The 12,395-nt window shown below is 48.4% G+C and overlaps 1 protein-coding gene across 5 annotated transcripts in view; it reads right to left on the bottom strand.

The window, feature by feature from the left end:
- DUSP22 (dual specificity phosphatase 22) overlaps positions 1-12,395 on the bottom strand; it is a 58,960-nt gene that overhangs the window by 20,052 nt on the left and 26,513 nt on the right. The window contains exon 1 of one of the 5 annotated variants that reach the window (XM_055391038.2): positions 4,821-5,035. The exons of 3 other annotated variants lie outside the window; for them this stretch is intronic. In XM_055391038.2, coding sequence (XP_055247013.1) covers positions 4,821-5,020 — 200 coding nt within the window. In that variant the 5' untranslated portion in view covers positions 5,021-5,035. Of the gene's footprint in view, positions 1-4,820; positions 5,036-12,395 lie in introns of those variants that run through there. One more of the 5 variants, XM_055391037.2, reaches the window with a different exon arrangement.

The following is a 12,395-nucleotide window of genomic DNA, read 5'->3' as shown; positions in this document are numbered from 1 at the left end:
GAAAAATTTGTAAGTAATAAAAATAACAGCAATGTTTCCATTAGTACAGTATTTGCTGTAAGGTATTCACTCCCTCATACTACCTCTAATATTTGAAAAAGTAAAGATAAAATGGGTTGTCTTCCTGTAGCAATAAAAGTCTCACTAAATAAATAAGAATTCAGCACTTTCCACGATGTTCCAAAACAGTGGATTGGTGGAAAGCCAATTAACATTACAGTTTTATGAGGCTGTTAAACGTCAAGTTATGGCGCTTCAATCTCGAGTACACTGAAATACAAAAACAAGCTCAGTTAAGAAAAACGGGCTCTGTGTTTGCTTCAAGACCGTCATGATTTCTATGAGGACAAAGAAAGAGCAGCGATGATGGCACTTTAAGTGGCGTAACATGACGAAGTGAGTACCAGGAGAGGAAAAGGGGGAAGAAGTAAGGAACAGTCTCTACCTGTGTTGAGGGGACCAGGTGTACACCGTATATTACTAACGCCAAGCAGCAGGTATAAAACAATTAGTATAGAACAACTGGTATAAAACCACGTGATGTAAAAATTTGGAAGATGCAGGAGAGATGGAGGATCTGCTAAGGACAGCTTTCTAGTGAAGGTTTTGTGTTTAGGTTTTGAAAGAAACAACAGACGTCACTTGGAGGAGAAGAAAGTTCAGAAAGTTTTCCAGCGGCTCTTCAAACCAGAGCTTAGAGCTGCCTGAGTCCATCTTCTCAAAAGTTCTAAATACTTTTCAGTTTTCTGTTTCAACAAGTATAGTAACCACCAAAAGTAAGGTTTTTACCTTTCTTTGGGCCTGAAACTAAAGATTACACTTAAAACGATACGGAGGCAGGTCCCTGAAAAGCAGGGCCAAGGTTCTGATTTCACGACTGGTAAAGAAAGAGATCAAACTCTCGCTTGTTTCAAGTATGATTTCTAACATTCACTGTTCTTTTCTTTCTGAGGCGTTGTAAGAAGGAGAGTCTTCTCAAGAGCCCAGCTGACATTCTACTTTCCACAAGGAAGATAAACCCTTCAGAAGCCATGTCTCTCTCCTCTCAAAGCCAACAGAAACCAGTTACAGGACAGAACTGGATCCCTGCAGGAGCCTCTTCAAAACACAAGGAGGAGGAGAGCAAGTTCCTAAGGGCCAGGATCAGGAAACCATGCAATGGAAACGTCACTTTGGCTGCTAATGAACATGTCACCACTAGAAGCCCGGTTTCTCATCTCAGCCTGTGCAGCAGCAGTGACAGTATGGTGAGCCCAGGGGGGTCCTCCTCCAGCAATGGTGTCTGTTATTTGAAAATGAGTCCCATGAGGGAGGTGCCGGGTGCCCTGCTGCACCGGCCCGTGTGGCCCCTGTACACATACTCTGTATTCACACTGACCCTCCACCACAATTAACAACTGAGCGAAACCAGCCAGCGAACTCTCAAGAGCGACTTTCACCACATTCCCAGAAGCCTGACCCTGAAAAAAAAAAAAAAAGAATTAAAAGCCAAATTTAAATTTGAACCACTCCTCCCCTGATCAGAAGCAAGGTCACAGCTTGTAACACTATGATGAGAAACACACACAGCAGAAGACTCTCTCATTGGAGACAGCCTCTCTCTATACTATTTTGTGGTAAAATACACATAAGGTTTATCATCGTAGGCTGGGCATGGTGGCTCATGCCTGCAATCCCAGCACTTTGGGAGGCCAAGGCAGGTGAGCCACGAGGTCAGGAGTTCGAGACCAGCCTGGCCAACATGGTAAAACCCCGTCTCTACTAAAAAATACAAAAATTAGCCAGGCGTGGTGGCATGCACTTGTAATCCCAGCTACTCAGGAGGCTGAGGCAGGAGAATCGCTTGAACCCAGGAGGTGGAGGTTGCAGTGAGCCGAGATCACATCACTGCACTCCAGTCTGGGATATAGCGAGACTCTGTCTCAAAAAAAAAAAAAAAAAAAGAAAGAAAAGAATACCATCGTAACCATTTAAGGTGTACAGTTCAGTGGCCTTAAGTACATTCACACTGTTGTGCAGCCATCACCCCACCCGTCTCCAGGACTTTTTCATTCTCCTAAAGTAAAACTCTGCACCTATTAAGTAATAACTCCTCATTCCTCGCAGCCCTTGACAACCACCTTTCACCTTTCTATCTCTATGAATCTGACTACTGCACTTTCATATAAACCTGACAGCAAGCAAACTGTGAAAACCGTCTGGCCACACTCTTGAAGATCGTAGACCCAGGAGATGGCAATCAGGAACTTGAAATTGCTTTTTGAGGCACACTGCAGGTTTGATGAGCTGTCTCCTCTTTGCAAGGTGTCTTTATTCCACAGAAAGCATATGAGAATGCTCATTTACGTGTGTGGCAGCCCAGCTCGGTGCGTGGCACATGCATTTTGATTATTTCTCCTCCAGGTATGACTTTCACATAGCCCATAACATTTGTAGAAATTATGTAAGGTTAAAGGGAAAAAGCAGAATTCGAAATCCCATCCCAAGGAAGATTACACCTGGAAAAACTTATGTATGCCTATGGACTAAGTACTGGAAGTCAACACAAAAAATAGGCAAGGCCCAGCAGACAAGGCCTCTCCTCTCTTTTTTGTTTGCATCACAGCAAAAGTCCCAAATAAATTACTGCAGAAAGCTGCCATGGCAGATAAATATGCTCCTTTAGTTAGGCTGCATTATTCATGTTTTAAGTCCAGGTTCTAAACTGAAGATGTATTTTCTTAAAGCACCCATTTGCCACTGATTCTTCCTGCATCAGCTAAATTTAGGAAACCGTACTACAAATAAGAACTTCCAAGAACTCTGTGGTACTGATGGGGCGGGGAGGGAGCAGGAGGTCAGAGTGGAGAGACAAGATTTAGCCTCTGGTTTGATACTGTGAGACAACATGCAAATGAGAAACCTCCAACACCTGTGACTTCTTTCAGGTTAGTCAAAAACCGACATACATTTGACTTGTCAGATCAACAGATGAGAACTCAAAAGCTTATTTTTGTTCAAGATATTTCAGTGCAAGGCTAAAGTGGGCACGGTCAGAATGTTGGATTTCCTCCAGCCAGTACGGGCTGGGTTATGGGAAGGCAGTGAGGGAGATTCACTCTAGCTCCGTCTCACCACTGAAAGCCCTACCGGGTGCTTTCGGTTCAGCTGCAGGACTTGCTGATGTACACAATTGTGACTCATGAAAACTGGGCCAGTTTCAGCAGTCACTTGGGACCAAGGCATTCCGTGGTATTACTTAATGAAGGTGAAGCCTGAACAACCCATCTCAAAAAATTGCCATGAGTGAAAGCTGCTGCTTAGAAATCAGCAGCAGATATTCTAGGAGTATTCTCTGTATGTATCACCAGGGAAAAATTTATCTTTTACAAACATTATCTGATCACACATCTCAGCTGCTGAAAAATATTCAGTGGCTCCTCTCTGTCTGCAAAGTAAAGAAGACGCATTTTCACAGTGCTTCAGCATCTGTCCACACCCCCTTCCTGACCTCACATCCATGATCTCTCCCTCCTACCACCCCTCGCTCCTCAAACTCCAGCAACCCTGGGCTGCTGTTAGTCTCCCCACATGTTCTGTGCTTCCCTGCTCCCGGCCATCCTGCCAAGTCCCTGTGGTTTTCTCTCTCTGGAATAGGCTTTCTGCGTGGCTCTTCTCGGTAAAACCTCCCTGACATACCCACCAGGCTCTCTGTGGAGGCTTCCCTCACCTCCTCGGCCTCCCCCTTAGCAGACTTCAGCCCCACGCTGGGCTCCCACACTACCAGCAGCACACAGGCGCATGGCCCTGGCACAGAGGACTGGCACTGCATGTGAAGAGCCAGTCTCTCTCACTAGACCCCAGATTCCTCGAACTCCCACAGCTGTGGTCATTATCTATCAGTCTCCTGGCACCTCTCTCCTGTAAACGGTTCCAAATGAAGAAAGGAATGCATGAGGAGGGACATGCCATTTCAGAATTTTAAACATGTGGCCACCAACCCAATGCGCCCTGACAGCACTGCTCCCAGGCTGGCCACGGCACCTGCAGGTAGCCCTGGAGTCACCGTCCAGTGCGGGCCGGCCAGTGCCAGGGCCTTGTCAGGCCTGTGCCTCCACCTTCACTCTCCTCCAGCTGTAAATGGGGCTCTGCTGGACGTGGTGAGTGCACGCTCCCACACGGAAAACCATGACAGGCAAAGACAAGGCAAAGATGCTGGGCATTTCTGGGGCTGCATTAAACTGGGGGCTACCCAGCCCCAAGATTCAGACCTGGCTGGGCTCCTGGAAGCTCTTAGTTTCCTCTCAGTAATGCTCCTGCTGCCCAACAGTGAAGCCCAGGGTGGGTGAACTAGGGCCCATGTTCACAGGGCACAGCTGTGCCCACTGATTCACATATTGTCTGTGGCCCCTCACCTCATGGTGGAGGCTACAGTAGCTGCAGCAGAAGTCCCCAAAGCCCCAAATATTCCCTGGGCCTTGACAGCCAAAGCGTGCCAAGCCCTGGTCTAGACAGTCCCATTGCACAAAGTCATTCTGATGGTGACAGCTTGTTTTGCACATCCCATTTGTCTTCTCCATTTAAATGACATCTGATACAGCACACCACCCTCTTAGAATTGCAGCATTCTTAATCTGCAGCTGTGCTCAATTCTCCTTTGCTCTGATGCAGAGAGGGACAGAAGGATTTCCCTTGAACACAGGACTTTAAACAAGGAAAGTCAATGTGACATGTGAAAAATACTAAGTGCAGTGCCAGAACACAGTAGATGCTCAATAAATGGTAGTAGACAGGATTTGCCAGTGACTCTCCCTCAAGGGCAATCCCATCTGCATAATTACCAGCAGATACAGCACTGCACACACCAGGACGCAGAAGCCCAGGGAAGATGACTCTCCAGGCACAAGCAGACACAGCACTGCACACACCAGGACGCAGAAGCCCAGGGCAGATGACTCCAGGCACCAGCAGATACAGCACTGCACACACCAGGACGCAGAAGCCCAGGGCAGATGACTCCAGGCACCAGCAGATACAGCATTGCACACACCAGGATGCGGAAGCCCAGGGCAGATGACTCCAGGCACCAGCAGATACAGCATTGCACACACCAGGACGCAGAAGCCCAGGGCAGATGACTCTCCAGGCACCAGCAGATACAGCATTGCACACAAAAGGATGCGGAAGCCCAGGGCAGATGACTCTCCAGGCACCAGCAGATACAGCATTGCACACACCAGGACGCAGAAGCCCAGGGCAGATGACTCTCCAGGCACCAGCAGATATAGCACTGCACACACCAGGATGCGGAAGCCCAGAGCAGATGACTCTCCAGGCACCAGCAGATACAGCATTGCACACACCAGGATGCAGAAGCCCAGGGCAGATGACTCTCCAGGCACCAGCAGATATAGCATTGCACACACCAGGATGCGGAAGCCCAGGGCAGATGACTCTCCAGGCACCAGCAGGGAGAGGGCCACACTGCTCTTCAAGCTGTGTGCTGTACCTATCTCCCTGAGCCAGCCTCCCCTTCCCGGCAGGATGCGGCAGCCTGCCTTAAACACAGCTCCCTCCTTAGGGAGGCACGCAGCGCTGCTGGGAACATTGTGCCTGTTTTGCAGTTGGCTAAGCCAGTGAGCTCTCGGAGCCCCTAGCTGGTGATGGAATGGGTCCATCAGCTGCAGATGGGTTACAGGCTTTGTAGACTGCCGCTTGTCTTCAGGCTTGGACACAATCTGCAGCATCTAGGAAGCCCTTTCTAAACAGCACGGACGATCCCTCCAGCTGAACACCACATCCTCCCTCTGGGATCATACTCTAGAAGCTGTTTTGAGAAAGAGGCAAACACTGACCCAGAGCAGGGTGCTGCCCTCCAGGGCTGGCCAGTTCTGCATGGGCAGGGCTGAGGCTCAAGACATGCAAAGGCTGGACGTGGTGAGGGCCACGGGAGCTCAGGGCAGAAAGAACGTCCACGGGTTGGGAGAGTGGAGAGAAATGAGAACAGCGGCTCTTCTGTTTCTCCTCAACACCAGGAGGGACACCCGTCTGTTATGCAGCAAGTTAATATTAGAGACGTGCTGCATTCCTGTGCTCTGTGGCACTCACTGCCTGACGTTTGCGGCAGCAGGTGTGGGTGGGAGAGCGTGTTTGCGGCACTCACTGCCTGACGTTCGCGGCAGCAGGTGTGGGTGGAAGAGCGTGTTCCTTGCTCTGATTAAGGATGAGCGGGTCACTGCTCCCAGGCCTCCCCAGGAAGGGCGGCACTCCTCCAAGCCCTCCACCCTCTCCAGGCCTGCCGCTGCTAGCATGGCACAGAATGAGGCCCTAGGTCACCTCGGTCAGAGCCCACATGTGGAAGCACAGGGGAAGAGAGTGCTCCGGCCACCAAGGAGGCCAGAGGACACTCACTGGGGTAGCCATGCGGCTGCAAGCCCACTGCTGAAGTAGGAGCAGCTGCAGAGGTTTCCATCAGAAAAGGCAGGAAACCTCAGCTTAAAGGAACAGTTTTTAAAAACCAGGAAGCCAAAAACCAAAAACACTTGGAAATGTTATCCTCCTTTGCTAGCTATGAGATCTTTTCTTCTTCAGGGCATAGGGTGGAGCCATTCCATAGTGCAATGTAATTGCACTCTCGATCTGCTCTCACTGACAATCATGTCAAGGAGACTTCGAACTGCTTCCACTTGGGTGCTGCGGGGCTGATCTCCTGGAACAAGGTATTTCATAAAATAGATACATTTGATTTGTACCTATTCTACCCCGGCGAGGCTCTGCCTCCTCCCAGGTCAGCACAGCTGAAATGATCCTTGAACTCCTCCGCTTAGGAATAATTTCCAAGAGTAGGAGTCTCAAGCCAAGGTCTGAGCTCTGCTCTGTTCACCCCAGAGTTACAAACTGACGGGGAAATCTGTGCCTATGCAGCCATCCTAAAATGGCAAAGGGACGCCCTAAGAGCCACTTCCCCGCGTCCTCTCCTTGCACTGATAGTGGCTGCACCTCTCACGGAAGGAGCCAAGGGCCTTGTGGATTAACCCCCACTAGCCGGGGAAAAACCTGAGAATGAAAAGTTGGACCTCAAGAGAAAGAAGCTCTAACTCAGATTTCAGATGCACCTACTTCCTTCCCATGCCCAGAACTTTCACCATGCATTTCATTTGCTTTCCCATGGGAAAAGAAGGCCAGAGCTAGCTGGCGATGCCCCTGCTCGGTGATGAATGCTGAAACTTGACGCTGGCAGTAGCTGCGGTGATAACTGAAAGGAGGGAAATAACTTCTCAATTCAAACCTAGGGTTTGATACTGTCCACCTCAACACACACACACACACACACACACACACACACACACACACACACACACACACACACACACACACACGTCTTTAAAACATCCCAGGGAGTCTGGCCACACAGAGGGGAACACATTTTTAAAAGCATGGACAGAGTTTGTTCACAGCCTGTAATAAGGTGATGAAACTAGCTAGGTGCTTTGCTTCACTCTCAGAGTTTTAAAATAAGATTGGAGCACTTCCCTTGCAGGTGTGGGCAAACACAAGGTCCACCTGCATTGCCTAGCAGGCAATGATTATTCAGAGCACCTGAAAACAGCAGATTTGCTTAAACCAGTCTTTGGTAAACTAGGGCGCATTTTCTTATGGCTAAAAACAACAATGGTGCCCAGAGAGCCCTTTAACCCGGCTTTGGGTCTTAACCAACCTACCCCCTTTAACTTCCCATTCAAACTTCCTATTGCAGACTCGAAGGCCCCCCCCACCAAGCAGCCATAACCCACGGAATCTCCCTGGAGTAGATGTCCTCTTCCATCACCACCACCACCATGATGCTTAAGCTTTCTGCTAGTCAGCCAGCCACACACAGTGCTGTCCCGACCCGGAACAAGAAACACTCTTTCCTTCCGCGGATGCTCTCCACGGATATTCTCCTTGGTTGTTTCTACCAAGCTAAGCCTGTCTTCTCTTTCAAACTCCTTACAGAATTGCATCTCCTCTGAAAGCATTTCAGACTTGCTATTCATGTCACCTAGTCTCCCCTTTCCAGTGTCCACAGCATCTAAAACAGCCAAACACGAGGGTCTTCTTGGGTTGGAATCTGTGAATGAGAAGCTGCAGAATCTCAGCTTGGGGGAAGCAAAACTCAAGCTCTACACTGGGGCCAGAGTGCCCTGAGGCGCCCCTGCAGGGAACCCCAAGGACTGCACTCAGAAGAGCTGAGACTAACTAGAACCCACACAAGGGGTTATAGGAGTAACAAAGATGTGTGTCTCCCAAGATCACGTGTTCACAGGCTGTGAATTCCATCGCATAACACCACATAAAAGCAAGACGCTGGAGGATGGCCCCACCATCATTCCCTAGTCATACTGTCTTAGCATTTGCTCCCATGGTTTTATTTAAGAGCAATGGCTTAGATACACTATGTAGATGATATGTATACACTATGTAGATATGTATACACTGTAGATATGTATACACTGCAGATATGTATACACTATGTAGATGATATGTATACACTATGTAGATATGTATACACTATGTAGATATGTATACACTATGTAGATGATATGTATACACTATGTAGATGATATGTATACACTATGTAGATACGTATACACTATGTAGATATGTATACACTATGTAGATATGTATACACTATGTAGATGATATGTATACACTGTGTAGATACACTGTGATACTGTGATGCTCAAATCTTCACGTCCAGCCTAGACCTCTCTCCTGAGCCCTGGACCTGTATTTCTATCCACTGATGAGTATCACATGAACATTCCACCCATGACTGAGCTTGGTCCCTTTCTTCCACCCAGCTCTGTTTCCTGGAGCACTCACATCCCTGGGTGGCAGAGCCATGGGTACTTATAGCCTAATTAGCTGTACCCTCAGGCATCCCTGACTCCCCAGTCTGAGAAATGACTTTCTTTCTGTATTTTGAAGATGTCTGATGAGTTTATGGCTGTTGTAACTTCTCAGTGGATTGTTCCTTTTTTTTTAATGTAGTTTCCCTCTTTACCCTAATTATTATTATTTTTTCTTTTGCTTTCAATTCCATTTTATCTCATAAAAACTATCACTATGCCATCTTCCTTTCGCTTGATTCTTGCTAGAGAATCTTTCCCCTTCTTTCATTTTCAACTTTGTTATGTCACTTTATGGAAGATTTTCAGATCAAATCTGACTCTTTCACTTCTAAAAAATATCCAGTCCCCAGCATCCCAGTTCAGACCCTCATCACTTCTAATGAGGATTACTTCAAGAGCTTTCGAGGGTCTCTGGGGTACCCAACTCCCTCACTCCACTCTAACCTTGAGACAACATCCTGAAAAAGAAATCGGAATGTGTCACCTGGCTTTGTTCATGAATCTTTGCTGGGTCTCTGCTTACTGCAAGATGAAGTTCAGACTCCACAGCTTAACAAACAATGTCTTTGCTAATCTGCTCTGAGCCTGCTTTTCCAGTCCAGCCACCCTGGTGAGCTCCCAAAGTGCTAGGACACACCTTCCCTTGCATGCCCCATCCCTTAGTGCACCCTGTACCTCTGCACACACTGCTTTCTCTACCCAGAATCCCACCTCCAACTCAACTGTCATCTCCATCACTGCCTGGCAAACCTCTATGATCATTTAGGACCACACCAAATTTTCACCTTTGGTGAAGCCCTGCTGTCTTGTCTGCCTTGCAGTGTTAGCCGCCTCCCCTGGGTGCCCAGGGCCCTTGCCTCTGGTATGCATTTTTAAGGATTTACATGCCTGTCTCTCCTTAATGCTGGGACACATCTCACTTCTCTTTGTATTTTATCCCCAATCCCTGCTACAAGGTAGGTGCTCAATAAATGTTTGCTGAGTCTGGAGGAGTAACAACTTCCAACGTAGCCAAAAGGAGAACTGAAGACAGCACCACCCTCACCTGTACTGACCACCGCCTCCACTCTATCATCAGGTGGGGCTCATCTCCCCCTCCCTGACCTGCCCTGAAGCACTAAACCTACAGAAGACACACCCCTCACCCTCCCTCCCCACTGAGTCAAACCGCACTAGTCCTATGAGGCTGCCTCAACACCCCTCTCTTTACAAAGTCTTCCCCAAATCTCCCAGCCCATGGCCATGCAGCCCTTGCGTGGATTGGCAGAGCCCATGCCATCTATGATAGGCACTTTGGCACCCAAAGGCAACCAGGCTGCCCTGGTGTCTGTGCACACTACACTCAGTTGGAACACGGAGGAGCCCACGCGCTGCATGCTTCTCCCAAGACCTTGGTTTGGATATCCTGGCAGATCTTGCCCCTCACACATTCCCCACCGTGGACAGGGTGAGATGCAAACCAGGAAACCCACTCCAAGAACGCAGAGTCCTCCACACACCTGTGCCAGGTGACTGCTCAAGTACAGCAGTCAGGAGGAAACGCTCAGACACCAGGACTCAACATGAAGGCAACATCTAGGAAGAGTGTCCTGCAAAAGTCTTCAGTCGTAAGGAGAGGCTGGTCAGTGAGCATGAGCCCTAGAGAGAAGGTCCCCAGCTGAAGGACAGGGTACCTCTAGGAAGCCAGGCCAAAAGAGTTCTTTGATTTAGAAATTTAAAAAACCATGTCCTCCCTAGACTCAGTTAAGTACTGGAAGATCTCAAGCCCTCTGAGTCCAGCCATGCAGGATTTCTAGGGTTCCATTTGCAAGTGAGTCTGTGGTAGCAGGACCAGCCGGTGGAGGGGCCGCTCTTACACACCCGACTGCCACACGAGAAACCTAGATACAGCTTGCTTCAAGAAAGAGCGATTACTAGACAGTTTTCGATCCCTGATATAATCATTTCTATTTGAGTCATATCTATTTAAATCTGGGGTTGGCTTCAAACAAATTTGCCTCAACACACGAAAGCTGCTGTAAGCTTTTGGTACAGCAAGTACCACTGATTCTGGGTGGCTTCAAAGAGGTTTTCCTAGAGAGATGAAAACAACTGAGGTGTGCTGGAAACAACTGTCAATCTGAAAACCATTCCAGGGCAAACAGCAACTGGTTTTCAAAAGACTTGGACCTTTCTAGCAACCTGACGCCCACAGTGTTTTTCGGTAAGATAGCTGAATTCACCCACGCTGGAAACAATGGCCAACGCAAATGGGAGATCCTGCCCAGTGCTTCAAGCTGTATCCCCCGGGGATCTGTGAGTCCTAAAGAAGGGCACAGATTCATTTTGTGTCCAATCATTCAGGTAGAAATAGAGCACACAGGAAAGAAAGTCTAGACCAGTAAATACATGTCTTGGGCCATCTTCTCCCTTTGAAGATTGAAGATTAAGATGACTGAAATAAAGTGGATGACATACTTTGCTTTGTACCAATCGGCCGTGGACAACAGGATGTAGCTTGCCTGACATCATGCATCACACATGCATCTATGAACACAGCGCAGCCAAACACAGATCACCTTCCAGCCAGGCCTGAACATTCAAATGAAATCTACCTGTCACTACCAGACACCCAGAGCATGGCCCACAGACCCCTTTCCCTTCTTTCTCCCACTGTCTTCACTCGAATACATACTTGGACATGATCTTATTGTGACAAATAAATTCAAGAATTTTTTTTTTTTTAAATAGAGGAAAAAGTGGGAATCATCCTTCCCTCCCTCCCCTCTCATTCTAGTTCTCTAGGAAATCACCAGTTTGAGGAGTCTGGCCTGGTCCTTTCAAACCCTTACCTGTGCATTATCATGCATATAAATGTAATACAGAAATACACCATTGACTTTAAACTTTACATAAATGTGATTGTATGATGGGTATCATCCTATAACTTGCTTCCTTTTCTTAACAGTGGACTTAACCCTGTGAACACACAGACGTCTTCCTTTTCTTGTTGAATTGCTGCCGAGTATTCCTTAATATGGATGAACCAGCACTGACCACTCCCCTTCTGCTGAATATGTGGGTTGGCTCCAATTTGTTGCCATTACAAACAGGGCTGCCATGAACGGCTGCACACTTGAACATCTGTACACATCTGTGTGTATGAGATGTGTGGCTTTGGGGCTTTATCCTCCTTGTGCCTGGAGAAGGGAAACCTATAGCTTCTGTGACTTGCAGGTTCTGGACAGGAAAGGCCCTGGGGTCCTGAGAGCTGAGGACTGCTGTGGTCACCCCCTGGTGTCCTGAGAGCTGAGGCCTGCTGTGGTCACCTGGGGAAAGGCCCTGGGGTCCTGAGAGCTGAGGCCTGCTGTGGTCACCCCCTGGGGTCCTGAGAGCTGAGGCCTGCTGTGGTCACCTGGGGAAAAGGTAGGGCTGGAGGTGACGGCCTGCATGTCAGCCTCAGTGGCTGCTGGAGGAGGGCCACAGGCAATGAGGCTCTCCCTTTACAACCAGAACACAAGTTCCTGTGCCCTGAATGTCCTC

This window comes from Gorilla gorilla, chromosome 5 (genome assembly GCF_029281585.2).
Source record: "Gorilla gorilla gorilla isolate KB3781 chromosome 5, NHGRI_mGorGor1-v2.1_pri, whole genome shotgun sequence".
In the NCBI taxonomy this organism is placed as follows: domain Eukaryota; kingdom Metazoa; phylum Chordata; class Mammalia; order Primates; family Hominidae; genus Gorilla; species Gorilla gorilla.
This window is presented reverse-complemented; position numbering and strand designations above follow the sequence as displayed.